The sequence below is a fragment of the Pelodiscus sinensis genome, chromosome 8 (assembly GCF_052426305.1).
Source record: "Pelodiscus sinensis isolate ZL-2025 chromosome 8, ASM5242630v1, whole genome shotgun sequence".
Taxonomy (NCBI): Eukaryota; Metazoa; Chordata; order Testudines; family Trionychidae; genus Pelodiscus; species Pelodiscus sinensis.
The window spans coordinates 38,070,637-38,092,098 of record NC_143059.1 but is presented as its reverse complement, the minus strand read 5'-3'; the positions used below and the strand labels follow the sequence as shown (position 1 = coordinate 38,092,098).

General features: G+C 41.2%; 1 protein-coding gene across 4 annotated transcripts in view; it reads left to right on the top strand.

Annotated features, from left to right (window-relative positions):
• Positions 1 to 21,462, top strand: part of RNLS (renalase, FAD dependent amine oxidase) — a 138,018-nt gene that overhangs the window by 105,223 nt on the left and 11,333 nt on the right. For all 4 annotated transcript variants that reach the window (XM_075935090.1, XM_075935089.2, XM_006121453.5 and 1 more), the window contains one exon: positions 8,788 to 8,963. In XM_075935090.1, coding sequence (XP_075791205.1) covers positions 8,788 to 8,963 — 176 coding nt within the window. The remainder of the gene's footprint in view (positions 1 to 8,787; positions 8,964 to 21,462) is intronic.

The window sequence follows — 21,462 nt, the reverse complement described above, 5'->3', positions numbered from 1 at the left end:
GATCCTGATCTTTTTTCCAGTCTCAGGAATTGGACCGTTCTTCTCTTCCTGCAAAGTGAGTCATTTCAGCCTTATCCACAAGGTTTCAGGAATAAGAGGCCATCCCCTATAGCCCCTGATTCTCTGCTGCTGTTAGCATAAAGTGGCATTTATGCTCTCCTTGGTCAGTTGTCTGCCTAGCTTTAATAGCTTATTTGGCCAAACAGAAAGCAGAATCCCTTACCCAACTGTTCACAATCAAACTGGATTTTTTGGATAATGTAAGCAAGTACCCCATTCTTCACATTAACTGCCATCAAAATATACAGACCAGGACACAAAATATCTTTCCTTTTAAAATCTGTCTCTTCTAATTCAAGGTTTTGTGACACTGGTAGCCTCCAGTTCCTAAGAATACGAGGGAAAAATCCTGGTAGATTTTCCTCTATGAAAGATGACAAAGTTCTTACGTCAGCCTTATAAATAAAGATGTTCCATGTACAAATTGATTTGCAAACAGAGGTGTATAAGTCACTTTGGCTACTGATGTAAGGGAGAGACATGCCAAAATCTTCCCACCAGTCCTTGTTAATAATGGTGGGATTCCGAGTATAGACAGTAGTATGGTGACCAACATAGCAAAACAATGATTTACTAAACCTGTTGGGAAACAGGTGTAATCAAACCAGCAGTGAAAATGGGTCTCTCTCCTCTGGCTAGAGTGTTGTTCTTTCTATTTTTGGTATTGTTAAGCTGAATCAGTGTTAGAACCAGTGGGAATGTTTTTCTGGACTTCTGTATTGTTGGACACCTTTAGTAATTTCATAGAAGTAATTGCTCCTGTTTTGCAAAAGCCAGAAGTGAGGGTGCGGCTACTAGTTGTTTCAAAGTTCACAGTAACTTTTCATTTGTTGAAAGTTACTGAATCTTCTCTCTAAACCACAGAGCAGATACATCAAACACAGGCTGTTGTACAAGTTTTCAAACACTCCCCACAAACGTACGTCAGTCAGAAGCCAGCACAACCACTTCTACGGGTGAGGATGTTCATTCTCTGTACATTCAGTCCTTGGCGCCTCTGTGAAGGCAGAACAAGGGTGTTAATGTGGTAATGTTTTGTCAGTGTGGGATCTTTTAGCATAGCAGCTGAATAGTGATCACCAGTTCAGGCCAAGCACATAATATTCTTAGAGTGTGTAATTATCTTTGGACAAATACAGCTGACTTATTTTTTTCAGAAATGTTGGCCTCTTCTCAGTGATCACACAACTATAGGGTCTTTCACAGAGGGCCAAATTTTGACCCTCTCATGCACAAGACTAAAGGCTACAATTGTTCCTTATTCCTTTGCATGGGAACTTAGCACTAACCTGATCAAGATTCAACATAGAGAGGAAGTGGATGCCAGATGTTCACCAAATATTCTCTTGTATAATTAAAACAACTGAGAAACTAGACAATCTCACTGTTTTTAGGTCTTTGTCTTCTGAACCCGATGCTGCTTTTGAAAGTCTATCATTTTCCATTTCTGCCTCCTCTTCTTTAAAGGTGGTTTTCAGCTTCTCTGATCCCAAGACTGAGGGATGCCAGGCATCCCCGAATTAGAGGTGAGTTCTCAAGTCATAAGATATGTAGAGACTAGACCTATGCCAAGCAAAATTTTCCATCGGCCAATGAAGCACTAAACTTTGAATATTCCTGCAATCGGCTTTCAAGCTGAGCTAAAGATACAGTTTGTAAGAAGCCTCTCATTGTTTACATTAAATCACACAGAAGTTTTCAGGCACATCTGGTAGCAAACATCATCCCTCCAATCACACATTGTTATGCTGTTGAAAGCTCTACATTTTCTTCTAAATTGACTGAATAAAAACCCTAACTGATGGACTTCTTGGACCAAAATTCTTTGTTTTATTTTTTTGTTGCTCTGGTCCTTAACTCAGCTGAAAGGGTAGGGGTTTTTTAATAAAAGGAAAATGCACACGCTTTATTTAAATGATTGTATCAAAAAATAAAGCCAGAGCAAAGTGCACAGCTCATCTGCCTCCTACACTCCTCAGCCAGTGTGAGGAATGCAGCAAACTGTGCACTTTCTCCTCACTCCCTAATGAAGGGGAATAGCCAGCAATGTGCCTGTATGACAGGTGGATGTAAGCTTCAGTCCCTTAACGAGGGTCTGGAGAGTGGGAGGCTCAGGGCTGGGGCAGTTCCAGCCAGAGGAGGGGGCATGCACCCAGCCAGCTCCTTTCACCTGCCTGGTAATTCTATCTCTTTTCTGTATGGTTTTATGAAAAGCAATCCAAATCCTGTTCCAGGCACATCCCATTTTCCTGGCACAATCAAATCCTTACATTACTTTAAGTTATGAGATGCTGTATACCAAATTTGGTGGTTCTTACCATTTAGGAGGAGTTCTTGTACAAGCAAACAGACAAACTCTCTCAAATATATAGTAGAAGATAATAGAAGCTTTTACAGTCTACAAGAGATAAAATACTTATGAACAAATGAACGACTGTATGCTCTGCTTGAGAGACAGTGTGGTTCAGTTTGATCCATTTAAAGTTTCCTTCCCTTTCCCCTTTCAAATTAGTGGAGATGACTAAGCAAACAAAACCTCACTTTCTTCCTCCTCTTTAACACAACTTTAGAAGTGTCTGCATTTAGCTGAATTTCATTATTTTATATGTAGAGTCACTAATGAGCCTTGCACATCTATATACCTGGCTTATAAAAGTGACCTAGTTTTTAAGCTGTTAATATTGTATACTGTATTATACTAACGATTCTTTACAACCTTAAAAGCCATATCCTGATACCTTTCTCTGATACAGCCACTTCCTGATCTTAGCATGCCTCATTCTAGCCCCTTCATCAAAGGTTACAGGATGGCTGCCACAGCAGCTGGCTTTGCCATATACATCCTTGCAGAGATTGACGCTGCACAATGGGAATTCTCTGCTGAACCAGCTCCAGCCAGAATCTGTTCACTTTGTGCCTGTTCAGCAGTGCAAAGCAAAGAGAACAGAACCGACACAAAGAGCCCAAAGTATTTTTCAAATTTTATTCATGGTTTAAACACAGAAGTCTTTTTAGCTAAGACTCTGGTGCTAGAGACTTGATGAATTATTACATCATGGATATGATATTCTATCTTGATTTAAGATTCTTTTGAGCTACATGTTTAAAGTATACCTATCAAACTGGAGTGAATAAAACTGAGCTTCCTAGAAGAGAAGCTTATAGAAAAGTCAGGAATTTCTGAAGGGTGTTAACAAGAGGTGAACAGTAATAATAATTTGCCTAAGAGCTTTAAAACACTAAATTAGTAAAAGTGAATGTAATCTAAGTTAAATAAAAATAAAGCGCTCCTGTTCAAAATCTCAGAATCTCCTTTCCTGAGTCTCTTCCCTGCAAAATTCTGTGTTTTGTGAGATATAAAAGAAAAGGAGTGATCTTTTCATTCTGTTTCTTTACAGGTATTGAGAAAGAATCCATTGAGATAATACTCCAAATACAACATAATATATTATTCTTTTCTCTATACCTACAAATAAAATAAATCCTCTCAGGGGGAGGGATTTAGTCTCTGAATTTTTCACTTTTTGTCAATATTTTTGTGACAGGGTAAAACAAAAAAAATCCATTTATGACCATGTCCTTCATAATGTATAAAAAACTCAGAGTATGAAATTACATTTACATTTCACCCTGCAGTATCTGGTAGTATTTTTGTGAATGAAGACATTGATCATCTGGAGAAAAATACCTGTTTGGGATATGCCTTTTAGCAAATTCTTGTTAACACAGATGTGTGTCAATAGAGCCAGTATTTTTCAAGGATCATTTCTCACTTGTCCCTTGTGATCTGAAGAGCCAGATGTTAAGTTGAATTATTGGCATTGAGCCAGTGGGTTTGAGAGGAGTTATCAGTGTCAGGAGGTTTATTGAGAGATCCAGAGGCTAAAGAACAGAATCCACCTTTTAAAAAGTATATTTGCTGCAGATCCTGAATTCAAAGGGTGAAACATCAGGGGGAAAATGCAGCAAGAAGTTATGTCCCTTGTACTGCTCACAGCTAAATTACCTAAAAGAAGGTCAGAAGATTGAAGCCTGCTTATATGGGTTAAATGGCAACAGATATGACAGACTACAATGCAATGTAAACCTAGCTCTCTGGGACTCAGATCCCCGGTGTATGGTGTTTGTAAGTTCATCCTGGAGCATCCACACTGAATTTTGACTCTGGGTTTAGAATTTCTGGACCTACATCTCACATCTGTGCTCGTACTGCATTGTGCAGAGCTGAGACAAACCAGACTATCCAAACATAAGGATGGCACATTATTCTAAAAGTTTTCCTGTGAATTGGATTGCTCAGTCTAATATCCCATTGAATAGATGAGATAGTGTTTTGGATAGGTGGAAGTAAGCTGGCTGAAATTCAGACCAGACAAGAGAGAGGTGGTACTGCTTGTTAAGAATATACATTTTATAAAAGATGAATTCACAGGCAATAGTGCTTTATCCCGCTAACTATACCTGCTTCATTAATGATTTATTATTATTATTATAGCAAAGAGAATTTAAGTATTTCCTTTGTTCCAGCACTTCAACGATGCAAATAATTTTTTGGATGACATGGCTATGATAAGTCAAAACTATGACAAACAATTGGGTCATTCCAATGATAATTTAACAAAACAGTTTTTGGTCTGAAATTTATATTTACCTTGAAATTAATTTTCTGATACTGACTAGCTTATCATGACAATTCAAGTCTTATAATTAGAGCCCTACATGGATACAAACTTTGTATGTGCATCCTCATCTGTATCCACAAAAATGAACCACGGATATACACATCAATATCTGTAGATGCAGATACCTGCAGATATAAAGTAGATATCCTCAATATTTCAGGATGCTAGATGCAAAATTTGTATCTGTATCCGCATTCATATCCATAAAAATGAACTGTGGATATCTGTATTCACATCTTCAGATGTGGGTACATGTGGGTATCTACAGATTTGTAGGGCTCCATTCATATTGCGCCAAAGGTTGTCCTTTTGGAGCAACCTGAAATATAATGGCTATGTGCAATGAACAATTTTCTGTCCTTTTTGAAGGATTATTTCCTACGTGTGCTTAAACCTACATGCATCTGATTAATTATTAGAGAAAACCCTGCACTACTCCTTGAACTTTTACATTGGTTCTGGTTTCTTTGGTGTGTTTGCAGTTTCTGTGTTAGTTTTCTCTTTATGTCTCAGGACATAACACTAATTTGCATTTCAAGATGTACAAGAGGAAGACTGGTTACAGTAAAACAAAAGCTGCAGCTGACATATCCCATCGCGAGATGGAGTGTCTCACTCTTGGTTAACAGTTCCTCACTGTAAAGAAGCTGCTTCTGAAATGAAATGCCCGCTGACAGAAAAGGACTATGCACAATCACACATTCAGCCCAGATGAGTGACATATCCCCCCTCTCTCTGTGCACACTGAACACCAGGTACAGGTTGTGTGCTTTCCTGCAAAGCCATAGCACTTCTACAAGCAGTGGTTCCCTTTCCTTTCCACTTTCCAGCAGCTCCTGCACTTCTCCATCCTTTTCCAAGTAACAGCAGCTTCTTCCCCATCCTCTTTTCTCTGACTCACTATCCACTGTGGATGCTAGTCTGGGCACAAGAAGGGGAAAAGAGCAATGGGTGAACAGAAGGGAAGAAGAGAGAGGAAGGCAGAGCAGAGAAAAAAAATAGTCCATGGTAGAAACAGGAAGAGGAACAAGAACATAATGAAAGGAAGAGAGAGAGTTGTATGAGAAAAGGAAAGTAACATGGTGAGAGAATGAAAAAGATCGACAAAAAAGAAAAAAGTCAGTTTTTAGGTTTGTAGGCTGTGTTTTAAATGCACCAGGGGATGGATATAAATTGACAGAACTCATATAATTATGTAAATATGTAAGCAAATCATTTATGGTCCTCAGGGCTCCTAGAGCACACCACCTCACTTGTGGTTGTACATCATTAGTATATACAGTTCTTCAGACGTTGAGATCTGAAAGAGGAAGTGGTTCCCCCCTCTTGACTCATACTTTCATAGCTGTCATGGGTGTGGCTGCTTATCTGTGTCAGAGTTTTGGACGTTATCTGTTTAAATTACACTTGGCATTTGCTGCTGCATTTCAGAGAGCAGAATGATGAAACAGATGAAAATGGCAATAGGAATCCTGGTTCTTGACACATCATCACAATCCTCTTTAGCTACTGTAGGCCTGTGCGTTTTCCATTTTACTATGACCTGCACTCCAGAACATTTAAATGGACAGACAGAAGAAAAGTGTGGTTGCACCACGGTTAGAACTTATATACTCTGTGGCAACCAAGTAGGGCTAGAAGTAGGCAAATATGAAATTTATTGTGAAAAATGAATTGTGAGATTACAACCTGCAGAAGCTAAAAAGAAGCACCAAATCCAACATATACCAAAAGAGCAGTAACAGAAAAATGTATTTCATTGTATAATTTTACTTTTGTGAACTAACATACTCTATAAATACTGTGTTTACTGAACTACAATGAAATTGACCATTTTCTAAGACTCTGGTTTGCGTTTTTGAACTTTAACAATCAAGAATAAGCCCTTAATTTTAAAAAAATCCAATAACCACTGTTTTAAGTTCAGAGCTGTTTAGGTTTCAGCCGAAATTACAGGAAGTTCTCTTCTGCTGTTCCCAACAATAACATCTCCTGATTGCTGTTTCTCATTGCTTTGTGATATAGTGACATGCCAAATCTTTTCACTTTAATTAATAGGAGTTTTTTATTGTTCTCCTTTTCTGCCTGAGAAGCTTCATGTTTTTACATTATTTTCTGTATTTGGTGGCCTATGTAAAACACATAGGTCACTGACAGTAGGCTGTGTCAAGGCTCATTTGACTTAACTCTTAGCTCCCAAGGTGAGTATGTTTATTATAATGCATCGAGGCTGCGTATGTTTCTCTGGCAACTTGTAGCATGCTCTCCTTCACAGTGCAGTTCCATCCCCTTTCCTCCCCTCTTTACAATAAATCTTCCTCTAGTCTATCAGCTTCTGCTTGTAAAGGTCTTATGAAAAGGACCATCCTCCCACAAAAGTGCTCCATACAAAGAGTCCCTGTGACAATTAGGAAATATATCTGTGATCTGACAGAATCCAATCTGTTTTCCTTCTGATTTGTTCTCATAGTGTCATGGCAGCCTGCCTGCCAGACTGCCTCCAAGCTGGGAACCCCATGACTTCCATCATCTATGGTTCTGGGGAAGACCACCTCTGAAGTGGGAACCCCAGAGCCAGCCGCCTGGGGACAGCACTATGGATTGGAACCAAACCCAGAGACTGAGACTCACACAGGAGGAAGAGGGGGGAACACTCTCGGATGGGGCAGTGTATTAAAGATATTTGTTTGTTTTACATAGATTTGTAATGCTCTTGTGCTTTTCGGGGGGGGGGGGGGGAGAGAAGTCCATTTGCTAAGTCTGTGTTTCCTTGCTTTACTGTCACATGGGCCCTGAAAGCTGTAACTAGGCAAACCAGAATTCTCCAGCCATGGGGACTCTGAAGGGAATGTGTCCAAGCAACTGGAAGCCCCAGGAGGCCTCAAGGACTGGTTCTATGGACTAGGCAGACTGATGTCAGACATAGGTCTGGTCTGAGGGAATGCACCTTAGAGACCCAAATCCAGGAATAGTCTATATCTACCCAGGGAGCTTAGCACCATATAGGATTCAGCTGTTGAATCCCATCATAGCAGGCTGGAGTCTGCCAAGGGAGCAGGACCGCAGCAGGTTGTTATAGTCCCCACTATCAAACTCAATTGCAGACACTTGCTGCCTGCTTTTTCTTATTCTTAAAATGCTTAAAACCCAGTATCAGAGGAAAGTTGATCTCAGTGAATAGACTTGCAAAGGGAGAGAAATATTACTAGGCAAAGAAACTGAACTCACAGGCAAGATTCCCTGAACATAGGATTCCTGACCCACCTCCCTTGCAATAACCTCACATCCCCCTTGTTCCCCACAACAGCAATCCCTAAGAAGATCCTATCAGATCCCTGGAAATTAGCCAGATCCAAATTACATCCATGAGGGAATGTGTTAGTTTCCACAAGAGCTTCACATTTCCCTGTAGAGCAAAACATCCAACTTCTTGCTTATCCTCATCCATTTTCTGAAACACACTTGTGCAGAATTCTAAATGAGCAGCAAATGACTTTACATCTCTGAAGAGATGAGAACCCAAGCTCACATTGTATATCTATCAAACTAAGTCATGGTATTAAACCCTAATAAAGAAGAACATTCTGCACTAACTAATGAAGTTGTTAGTACTGCTGTCCTGATTTAGTACAGTATAAGTTTCGCTTAACTTGAAGACCTCTGTTTCAATTTCATCTACAGTCAATGGTTGTCTACATCATAAATGGTATCTTATCTATATATACCTACTCAATATAGCACAGAATCCTGAATGAACAAGAGTGTGCATCCAATAAGTTGAGGGCATAACTGAAAGCTCTTTGAAAATGTAGCTTTAAGTGTTTACAGTCTCTCCTAAAGATATAGAGTAACTTTTAGTTTTAAAGGTGGTGGCTGTGACATACTCTATTTAATTTTAGGCAGATTGATATTCGTAACATCTAATATCAATTTCTACAACTAAATTTCTAAATTGAGGAGCAGTATAACAATCCTTCATTGATTCAGTGAAAGTTGTGGGACTATTTTTTGAAAGCAATTGTCTTTCCTTCTATGTCACCCATAGAGTCTTCTGAAGTTGGCCCATCTGTTGTTGTGCATACCAGCGTACCATTTGGAATTGCACATCTAGAATGGAATAAGGAAGAGGTGCAAGCAATAATCCTGGATCACCTGGAAAATATTATGCCAGGTTTGCCTAAACCAGCTAGCATCAAGTGCCAGAAGTGGAGATACTCTCAGGTAATTTTTCTGTCATAAAGAATGATCTGTGAGCAATAGAGAGACCAACAAATTATAGCTTACTGTGAAGAAAATGGTGTAATAACATTGGGCTCTTGTATATCTGTACAATCAATTTGTAGAATGCTTTACAATCAGTCACTCTGGATAAAAACTACTATATGGATATATATAGGCAATGCCATTTTACAAGTATACTGTATCCCATATATGAAGGATACTTAAAGCAAAGTGCATTATCAACTATCCACAGATTTGCAGAGAATAAATAGGTGAAAATCTGATTACAAAGGATGATCTGTAGCCCTAATACATTCATACATAATTAAACTTCTATATAAAGAGTACAGCAAAATAATTTTCACTAGCTGAGTGAGGGGGTTGAACAATCGAACATTTTAGCATTTTTATCCCTTTTGTACAAAGAATAAAGTTACCCAGAGTTCACTATAAGTGAACGTATTGAATGTTGTAAGGGGTACAGCATGGAAGCAATTCAGCATCCCTTTTCTCATGCACCCAAGCATTTCAAAAGGATTTTTGTTATATTATTTAATATAGTAATGCAACCTGCCTTTCTCAGATATTGGTGAATATGTAATTGTATTAGCAAAATTCCCAGTTTACTATCGAGATGCGAATATTCCCATGGACAGAAAACACTAATTGTTATCAGTGTACTTGGCCCAGTTCTCTTTGCCAGTACATGAAAATTAAACTGAAGTCATGTTATGTTAGGAGAAATAACAGCAAAATTTGGATATTTTTAAGTCTTAAAATAAGGATGTTAAATTGCAGTTATGTATCTAATCGTGTAGTTGACACAACTTGTATCGACTACACAATTAATCGATAAGGGCCACTCTGCAGAACCTCAGTGGAGGTAGCTCCAGGAGGGACTAAGTAGTCCCGGCTTGTGCCGGCTCCAGGAGCCATCCATGCTGCAGCTCTGCATTTTAAATGTAGTTAGAGCCACTGAGCTTTTACTATATTTAAAATGCAGAGGCACAGCATCCTGAGCCAGTGTGAGTTGGGACTGCTCAGTCCTGGCTCGGGTTGAGCCTCTATTGGCAGTGGCCAGCCCTGTCTGTCACGAACAGGGGCTGCTGTCAGAACATCTCCTGCCTGCGGCCAGCCTTGGCCACCGCAAACAGAGGCTGCTCCTGCACCAGCCCCTCTTCGTGGCAGACAGGACTGGCCACGGATAGGGGTTGCTTCCAGAGCAGCCTCTGCACACAGCAGCTACTTTGCAGCCACATTCCCTATTCCCCTCCCTACTGCCTCTGATGCTATCTCTCTGATAGCATCGCAGAGATGGTCGGGGGAACCAACTTTTAAACTGGCTCTCCCCAGCACCCGCTCCTGTCCCCCACCCCTTTTGGTGCCTCTCATAGAGGCAGTGGGCGGGGGGAAGGAAGTGAGTAGTTGATACTCCACTCGACTATCTGGTAAGCTTATGCTTATTAGGTAGTCAACTACTCACTAACATCCCTATCTTAAAAAAAAATCAAAGGAAATAATTATTTCCTTAAAACACAGAAATATACATACATGGCTACACAGAACCTCTTACGTTAAACTGCGCTAGTAAAATTGAACATGGAAATTCATGCAAAATGTTTATTTAAAGTAGTCAGTCACTTCAAAGGTTTTTACTTTTTATGAAATTTTCAAAAGTGACTGTAAAAGATTGATTGTAAGTTCTGTTCACATTACATTGGCTTGCAATCAAGTTTAAGAATCTGGCATATTTGCCAAGGCAGCTCCCAGTTCACAATATTTTTAAAAATAAATTGTGTAACTAGGATCTTAACATAGTTTCCTATTTTAATTAAAATCATTTGTTACTTCTATTTCGAAACATTTGTGAATCATAAATTTTCGTTTTTTTTGTGTGTGTGTTAATAAAAATCTCCTTAAAAAAATAAAAATACAGTATTCATGATATTCAAACCCCAAGACAAATCTCTGTTATAGATTCAAATTCCTGAAAAACCATGAATACTGAAAATACTCATGTCATTCTCTGTTTAGTTATAATTCAATATTATTATTTTATTAACTCCCGTAGTACCTATCATTATGGCAGCTAGGTAATTTAATTACAAGATAATGCCATGTTTATTATTATAGTTAATCATTCCTATTACAACAACACCCAACATACCAACAGTGTGCTACATGTTTTAAGTCAGAAGTATGCTCCCTGTCCCAGAGAGCATAGAGAGACCATGATTCTGAAGTAAGAGCTGTCCAAGCTTTGGATCTTGATCATATCAATCCCATTACAGAGTCAAGACCAAAAGAGATAGTAAGTACCTAGAGCAGGGGTGGGGAACCTTTTTTTTTTTAATCAGGGCTCATTGATCCATAGGAAAAAATAAGTTGCAAGCCACAACACAAAGCCCAGCAGGTGGGACACAGAGGGTCTGGGTTTCCCCTAGGCTCCGGGTTGGGGCCAGAAATGGGGGGTTCAGGCTACCGAAGCAGGCTCAGTGCTGGGATGCAGGGAAGGGATTTTGGGTGTGAGTTCCATCCAGGCATAACTTACCTCAGGTGTCTCTCAGTCATAGTGGGGCTAAGGCAGGTTCCCTGCCTGCCTTAGCTCTGCGATGCTCCCTGAAGCAGATGGCATGTCCAGGTCCTTGGTGGAGCCATGGCCATGTGACTCTTTGTGGTACATGCTGCTGGCACCCACAGACACCATCCCCACAGCTCCCTTTGGCCACGATTCCTTGCCAAGGGGAGCTGTGGAGCCAGCACTAGAGGTGGGGGGAATGGGTAATGCATGGAGCTTCCCTCGATTGCCCTGCACTTACGGGCCACAGGGACAGGCTCAGGGCTTCCAGCCCATGCACAGAGACTAGCTGAGGGCCAAATGAAATGAAACCAGTGGGTCTTGGGTTCCCCACTTCTGGCCTAGACAAAGATACTAAAAACAGGGGTTGAGGACTGATTTTAACACAAATTGTTATTAATAGAATCATAGAGGGTATGTCTACACTACAAAGTTAGTTCGAACTAACGGATGTTAGTTCGAACTAACTTTCATAGGTGCTACACTAGCGTTCCGTTAGTTCGAATTTAATTCGAACTAACGGAGCGCTTAGTTCGAACTAGGTAATCCTCATTCCACGAGGATTAAGCCTAGTTCGAACTTACTAGTTCGAATTAAGCGCTGTGTAGACCGTTAATTCGAACTAGTGGGAGGCTAGCCCTCCCCAGCTTTCCCTGGTGGCAACTCTGGCCAACACCAGGGAAACTCTATTGCCCCCCTCCCGGCCCCGGACCCCTTAAAGGAGCACGGGCTGGCTACGGTGCCTGTGCCAGGTGCAAGCCTGCCAGCACCCAGCCAGCAGACCCTGCACCTGGCACGGATCAAGCCACCCACCCGATGCCCCCCAGCCCTCCCCCTCTTCCCAGGACCAGGCTGGCGGCTCCCGGGAGCTTGCCCGGGACCGCAAGAGGCGGGCACCTGCCTGGGCTAGTGCAGACATCGTGGACCTCATCCACGACCTCCGCACTAGGCACAGGAAAGTGGCCGGCTAGGGCAGGAGAGCTGCCAGCCTGGCCACCCAGGAGCAGGTTTGCATGAAAATCAAGGTGGTCCACTGAGACCCCCGACCCTGAGCCCTGAGCTTACAATGGCCGTCCTGGGTCATACCAAAGGTCCATCTAGCCCAGTAGCCTGTCTGCCGACAGCGGCCAACCCTAGGGACCCTGAAGGGGATGGACCGAAGACAGTGACCAAGCCATTTGTCTCGTGCCATCCCTCTCCAGCCTTCCACAAACCTTGCGCAGGGACACCACTCCTACTCCCTGGCTAATACCACTCCATGGTCCCAACCTCCATGACTTGATCTCACTTCCCTTTAAACTCTGTTCTAGTTCTAGCCTTCACAGCCTCCTGCAGCAAGGAGTTTCACAGGTTGACTCTTTGCTTTGTGAAGAACAACTTTCTGTTACTAGTTTGAAGCCTGCTACCCATTCCTTTCCTTTGGTGTCCTCTAGTCCTTCTTTATGGGAGCTAATGAAGAACTTTTCTGTATGCACCCTCTCCACCCAACTCCTGCTTTAAGAGACCTCTATCCTGTCCCCCCTCCGTCTCCTCTTTTCTAAGCTGAAAAGTCCCAGTCTCTTTAGCCTCTCTTCATATGGGACCTGTTCCCAACCCCTGATCATTTTAGTTGCCCTCCCCTCTCCCAGCCTCTCTCTTCCCCTCTCCCACCTCCTTTTCCCAGTCGCCCCCAGTTTTGTTCAATAAAGACAGATTCAATTTTTGAACACAATTGTCCTTTATTTTGTACATCAAGAAAAGGGGCTAGGGAAGGGTAAGTGGAAGGAGGTGAGGGAGGAATGGGGTACGAGCCCCCAATGGGGAGGACTGGGCTGGCTCTGTGGGCTTTTGGGGTGGAAGCTCTCCTGCAGCCCCCCAATTGCCCCCTCTCCCCAGATGGCAGCCTGCGGCAAGTGCAGCCGGTCTGATGGCTTAGTGCTGTGATGTGCCCAGTGTGGGTACTCTGGGCAATCCAAGCCAGGACTGCTTTGCAAGCGGGGCACCCCTGAGAACTGTCTGTCCGGGGTGGGGGTCGGGACCCTTTAAGCACAGCCCTTGGCTAGCCTGAGACAGCATCTCCACGCTCTAAGTCCTCCTCTGATGCCCTGCCGGCACTGCTTCCGGCCATCCTTAAGCCTGGTTCAGGGTCCACTTAATGTGGACATGCTAGTTCGAACTAGCAAAACGCTAATTCGAACTAGTTTTTTAGTCTGGATCCGTTAGTTCGAATTAGCTTAGTTCGAATTAACGTTGTAATGTAGACGTACCCAGATAGATTAAAACCAGAAGGGACCTTTAGATCATCTGACCTCTTTTATAATACAGGCCATATATAATTTCACTCTTTTTGCCCCTGCGTTCAGCCCAGTAACTTCTTTTAGGCATGGTCCAGAAAAGTATCTAGTCTTGATTTGAAAACATCAAGGCATGGAGAATCTACCACTTAGTTTCGTCAAAATACTTAGTCACCATCACAGTTAAAATTTATTCCTTATTTCTAATTTATCTGGCTTTAATGTCCAACCATTGCTTCTTGTACAGCCTCTCTCTGCTAGACTAAATAGCTTTTCTACTGTCTGGTATTTTCTCCCTATGAAGATACTTGTAGATTTTAATTATATCCTTTCATTCTTCTTTTTGATAAACCAAACAGATTAAGCTCTTTAAGTCTCTCACTGTAAGGCCTCTTCTCCAGCCCTTCAATCATTTGTGGCTCATTTCTTCATTCTCTCTAGTTTTTCAACATTTTTTATAAATGTAGATGCAAGAACTGGGAACAGTATTCCAAAATCAGTTCCACAAATGCTGTACACCAGGTAAAAACATCTCCCTGTTCCTATGTCCTACTCTCCTGTTCATACATCCTCTTTAGCTTTTTCCCCACAGCATCACGCTACTAGTTCATGTTGGACTGCTTGTCCACAATAATCCTTATTATAATAAATAATTTATTTTCATTAAGTGTTAATAATTATTTTCATATACATTCTTTTCTACATTATCTGATGTGTATATAGGTCATACTTTGAGTGGAGGGGTATGGTTTTGGGGCTATTTAAAGCAGGTTTTAAAGAGAAGCAGGTGGAGACCTGAATCACTGAAGAACTCACAAAACCAAACCAGCTGTTGAGCTAAATAAAATAAATCCATCTTCCATTGCACTACTATAACAGAATGCTACTGCAGCATATTTTACAAATTTCATTTGATTTTGTTCATATGTCACAGTGCTCTTAATTGTACTCTCTTTAATTGCTGTGTGATGGAGTATTATCATGGGACCATTGGTGCTATAGATCCATATGCACTGTATATGGTATAAAACTGGTTTGTTTACCACGACAATGTGTATTAAGTAAAGGGCTAATAAAGGCATATCATTTGATAGTATTGTACAGAATTAACAGGTACATTCTCCAAAATAATGTATACCTTGTGAGCCCTTGCAAAATGAGTTTTCCCTGATGGTCAGACTATCTATACACTATATACACTGTTACATATTTTAAATAGAATGAAACAATAAGATCCATTATTATAAAGAAATTATTATTTTGCATAATAGATTCATTTTTTCATTTTTCTTAAATACTGAATTTTGCTATTATCTTTACTACAGATTGGACCTCCCTGGTCCAGCAACCTTGGGACCTAAGCTAAACTAGGGGAGGTCAATGCTTCCTTGCTGGCTGCCCAATGCCTAAGCATTTTTGCTTGGGGCTCCCTGCTAACAGTGGCCCTGCTGGGGCTCCCTGCCCTGCAGCTGGCCTTGCTTATGATAGTCCAGCAGGAGCTCCCTGACTTGCTGCACACCTGCTGATTCATTGAAATTTAACATCCCTAATTTGGTCTAGTAACATCTGTGGCCCACTGGACCAGAGAGTCCCAGATTTGGGAGCTTCAACCTGTATACAGGCAGTCCCCGGGTTACGTACAAGATAGGGACTGTAGGTTTGTTCTTAAGTTGAATCTGTATGTAAGTCGGAACTGGCGTCCAGATTCAGCCGCTGCTGAAACTGACCAGCGGCTGACTACAGGAAGCCCAAGGCAGAGTTGCTCTGCCCCGGGCTTCCTGGAATCAGCCTCTGATCAGTTTCAACAGGCTGAATCTGGACGCCAGTTCCGACTTACATACAGATTCAACTTAAGAACCCCAGGCGTCCCCAAGTCAGCTGCTGCTGAAACTGATCAGCGGCTGATTCCAGGAAGCCCAGGGCAGAGCAACTCTGCCTCGGGCTTCCTGTAGTCAGCGCTGGTCAGTTTCAGCAGCGGCTGACTTGGGGATGCCTGGGGCAGAGCAGCTGGGGTGCTGCTGGATTGCTCCAGTAGCGCCGCTCCTTGGCGCTACTGGACCAATCCACCAGCACCCCAGCTGCTCTGCCCCAGGCGTCCTGATTCAGCCGCTGCTGAAACTGACCAACAGTGGCTGAATCAGGACGCCGGGGGCAGAGCAGCTGGGGTGCTGCCGGGTTGGTCCAGTAGCGCCCAGAGAGGCGCTGCGGGACCAACCGGCAGCGCCCCAGCTGCTCTACCACAGGCGTCCGGAGAAAAGCCTGGACTGCTGGGGGGGGGGGCGTACTAGCTGCGTTTCCCCCCCCCCCCCCCCCAGCAGACCAGGGAGACACGGGCGGGGAACCGAGACGCACCGCGGTCCCGCCGCCTGGGCCCTCCACAGCTTTGCTCCGCGTCTCCCTGGTCTCCTGGTCTCCCTGGCTGTCTGCTGCCCGCGTGCTCCCCGGCTTTGCTCCCCGTCTCCCTGGTCTGGGGAGACGTGGAGCAAAGCCGCGGAGCACGCAGTCAGCGGACAGCCCAGACGCGCCACGGCTGTCCCGCTGCCGGCGTCCTCAGAGGCTTTGCTTCCCATCTCCCTGGTCTGCTGATCTCCAGTAGACCAGGGAGACGGGCAGCAAACCCCGTTCGTAACTGCAGATCCGACATAAGTCGGATCCGCGTAACTCGGGGACTGCCTGTATCTTGGAATATTTTGTCAATAATTACAAAACTAAACCACAACCTAAATGCCAATGGCTGCTCTTCCCATTTTTTTAGAGATTGATAGATTTTTAAGATACGAAGTCCCTGAACATTTTAGAACTTTTGCCACTCCCCTTTCAACATCCAGTGACAGATGATATCACCTACTAACCACAGCCTTCTCTTAAATAATTTAATAGGTATAACAAGTGCTCTGACAGTCTCATGAATTATCTTTTAGTATTCTAGAATAGTTAAAGTTTTCATTCTCAGGCTGAAATTGAAGCCACATTTTTTGGTATAAAACATTTTTAAAATACATGTTTTGTTCATCTAAATGCTGGAGTGATACAGAATTTTTTTAATGAAAAGAACTCACTGGATTAGGCTTTCTGGGTGAAAGCAGGGTTTTAAGCTTCTATAAAAGACAACATGTGTCATTAAAACCAAAGGACTATATCAAGCATAAATGAAACACTGAAGGTAATTTTCAGAGAAGATATAATCAAAACCAGTACAAAACAAACTTGTTTATTTCAACAGCTTTTTGGTTTATATAGCTGTTCCACAGGAAGAATTACCATTAGACTTTTACCTACTGGATGAATGTAGAAAACTCTCCGATTTAAAAAGAACATTGATGTAAAACTGAGTTATTATCTTGGTAAAACTCCATCCTTATATCAGAAGGAGGGCTGCATACAAATAATCACTACCCAAATTAAATACCTGAGTACAGAACTCAATAATTCCTTTAAAATCATCTTTATTTTAAAGTATGATAAGCTGTTGGCTCTGGAGCAAAAGGAACTAGAAAGATGTATGGGTCTTCCCTTGACTCTTAGGCAGGATTTGTCCTGCTTGTTATTTAAATACAGCAGTTATATCTTTCATATGGGCCAAACATAATCCAGGATTAAAATGAAGATGTTACAGTTACCCATAGAGAATGAAGGATTAGTGCTTCCAAATTTTGATATTACTTAACAGCACAGCTGCTCTTCTGTATCCCATAGTTTAATTATGGAAAGACTATATTGGCATGTAAAATCACAAATACTTGCCTACTCAGGATGTGTCTCTGATATAAAAAGGACTCTATCAGGGGTGAGAAAGTAGGGAGAATAGCCTACACATTGTGGCTAGAGGATGGCTTTGATGACAGCTTTCTGGGCAGTATCTTTAAAAGAAAGACCAGAAGTGTCCAGCATTGACTCCCCATTATTACATGTAGAATTACCAAAATAGATCTCAAAGACATTATTTTGAATAAAATATATAGATCAAACACGATCACCCTGTCTCATTTGATTAGTTTAAAGTCATATTTAAGGTTGAACGCTCACCATTCTCTTATGATTTACAAATCAGAAACAATTAAAAAAAATTCAGAAGGGGAAGATGAAAGATTGAACAAGCAATATACAAAGACCATTCCCCTGCAAGTCCTTCCTCTGATGTTTATGCACGATGTTATTAATATGCAAGAAAAACTTAGAAATAAAATTGTCTATTGACCTGAATAGAAACGTGACCTCAGGCAGGATATATACAGTATGCACACAAATGAAATTATTTCTCATGTTTAATATTAGATGATAGATTATAATTTGCTGTAAATTCCCCTCAAAGAGTTGACTTCTGAAAAAGAAGGTGCAACTCCAACCTACTAATAAAGTAAAACACAAAAAGATGGAGGATGGGAGTTTTTTGTAGGTGGCCCACACAGAAAATCCAAGGTATTCTATGCCATAATGTGTTTTGATACCATTTGCAAGAGAGGGAGGGATTATAAATGAAGCCCATAGTCTTTTCAATGTCTATGAATATTTGAGCTTCTTTAAATGTATCCTCACTGGTCAAAAGCATAAAAATGATGCAACTGTGGTTGTAATGGGGGGAAAATGTTACCAAATGGTGAGGGGTTCTTTATCTTTGTAATTATTTAGCTATTTTATTTTTATATTTTTAAGGGCCTTTTAATACTCCTGACATTACTAAATATTGGTGGTCTTTTGTCACCATGCCCTGGTATACAGTAGGGCATTTATTTAAAAATAACCCCCCTTAGGTCAAATTTATAAACAAAGAGTTCACACTACTAAGCCCATTATTTCAAAATAACGAGCCGCTTATTTCTAAATCTGTACTCCTGCTTTCCTCAGGGAATAATGCTAATTTTGAAATAGTTATTTCAAAATAACTACTCTTTAGAGTAATTTGAACTAATTACTCCCCAGTGCTTCCTGGGGCTCTAAGGCTGTCTACACAGCAGCATTATTTCGGAATAACTGAAGTTATTCCAAAATAACATAGTGTGCATCTACATTGCCAGCCTATATTTCAAAATAACATCAAGCTGGAGGACTTCTTACTTCGTCTCCTGTAACTCTCTTATTTCATGAGGAATAAGGGAAGTTGAAGGAAAAACGTTCTTCCTTCAACTTCCTGCTGTGTAGATAGCGCCAAAAGCAAAAATAAGCTATTTCAACTTAAGCTACACAATTGACGTAGCTCAAGTTGCATAGCTTGTTCCGACTTCAGCCCTGCTGTGTAGACATACCCTAAGTTGAAGTAGTGCATCCACATTAACAGAGCCTTTCTCTGACCAATTTCGAGGCTTCTCCCTAGTGGAGACACATTATTTCAATTTTGTAAAATTGGGAGGTAAGTCAAATTTAGTTATTTCAAAATAATTTCCTAGTGTAGACATGCCCCATGATTTGGTCATTCCACTTTGATCCTTAATTTGCCCCATAGCATCCTGCAGTATGTGTGCTCTCGATTTTTCCCCTTCTTTTTTCTACTTGCGAAGGTTATTACATGTCCAATGAGAATTATTTTCTGCAGAGGATTCATTTCTATTCCTATTAATTACTGAGTGAAGTATGTGTGACCTTCTGTTGTCAATGGGAAGTGAAAAAACATAACTGGTGAAGTTCTGATAACACTGAAGTCAAACAGCAAAGATCCCATTGATTTCAGTGGGCCAGGATTTCTCTAATTGACTGGAGTTTACGACTGTACTGAAAAGTGACCTGAGTCAGCCAAAATACGTTTTTGATCTGAGAAAGTATAGACAGTTAAGGAAAGAAGGAGGAGAAAATTGAATCTTCCGTATTTTTCTCCTTAATTTCCAGTAATGTTTTCCTCATTTCTACCTTGTTCTCTCCCAAACTTCTGTTGTTCTTTGTTTTCCTTTTCTTTGTCTCTCTCTGGATTATTTTCTTTTTCAAATTTCTCCAGTCTCATTTTCCTTCTCTCCCTCCATTCTCTGCCTGTTTTTTCCCCACGCCTCTCCTCTGCCTGTTTCTGTCATCAACTTCCAACCCAGTTCTTATCTTCTTTATCCCCTCTCCTTTCTCTTCCAGCTTCATTTTACTTATTTTAAGTCCAGACTCCTGCGTTAGCTCATACAGCATTGAATAACTGGTATCAGCTGCATTGAGAAATAGTGATTTCATACAATATAGACATTCAGTCTTGTCACGTACAATGGAAACATGTTAGAACAAGGTGTGAAAATGAGAAGCATGATTTAAAAAACCATCATGGTCTTTTACTATGTTGTTTAACACATTGATGCCATTATTCAAGTTTTCCTGGCATAAAACATCTTACCAAAAATAAACCCTTTTCTCCCCATGAATTCCAAGTACCTTGAAATTAATAGACATTGACTAAATAAAACTTTAAAACCATTTTATTGCAGTAAATGTTGGCATTATCTGGATTCTCCCAGATGATGTTCATTTTAAACTGGATTTTCCCTGCAAGGGTGCCAATTTAAAACTCTCCAAATATCCTATTGAGTTATTTTTAATTATTGATATATTATATAGGTTTGGGTCAAGAGGTTTGTAGGTTTCTATTACTGAGATGCAGTACTGAGGAGCAGCTGCATGGGCTTGATATTATCAGTGGAGAAAACTGGGTAATGATTGAATCAATTGTTTGCCACTATACCCATTTGGTGTTTCACTATACCCATTTGGTGTTCAGAGATTTCCTGTTTCACCAGCAACAAGTAGTCCTGTGGCACCTTAGAAACTAAGCAAAATATATAGAATCATGAGCTTTTGTGGGTACCCACCCACAGAACCCACTTCAGATTAATTGAAATGGAAATAAGAGAAAGCAAGAGAGAAATACATAACTGATGAAGTAGTACCCATGTTAATGAGACCAATTAAGTGGGCTGGAGGTGTCCCATACATAGCTTTTGATGTGGAAATGCAGATGTTAAAGGTGGGAGAAATTAGTTTTTAATGCACCAACCAGTTAATGTCTTTGTTCAAGCCTAGGGCAACAGAGTCTAATCTGTAGATGAATTCCTGTTCTGCAGATTCGCTCTGTAATTGGGTACTGAAATTACTTTGTAGATGAATGGCTGGGAGCTGTAGGTGATGACCAGTGGTGTTCTGTTATTTTCCTTATTGGGCCTGTCCTGAAGTAATTGACTTCTGGGTACTTACTTGTCTGTCTCTGTCAATCTGTTTCCTCACTTCCCCAGGTGGGTATTTAAGGTTTAAGAATGCTTGATAAAGATCTTGTAGGTGTTTGTCTGGGTATTGGAGCAAATCCGGTTGTATCTTAGGGTTTGGCTGTAGACAAAGGATTATGTGATGTGTCCTGGATGGAAACTAGAGTTAAGAATGGCAGTCAGTAGGCTTCTGGTATAGAGTGGTGTTTATGTGACCATCATTTAATTGTACTGTAGTGTCAAGGAAGTGGATCTCTTGTGTTGACTGGTCCTGGCTGAGATTGATAGTGGGGTGGAAATTGTTGAAATCCTTGAACTCTTAAATCTTATAGTACATTTACGTGATGACAGATTTACTCAACATTTTTGTGGCACCTCTCCTAGCATCTCATCTTTTGAAAGGATTTCTGCTCGTCTTTTACAATGTAGCTTTGGGAGAAGTATACGGATGATTAGATGGCTATGAGAAATACTGACTATAGTCT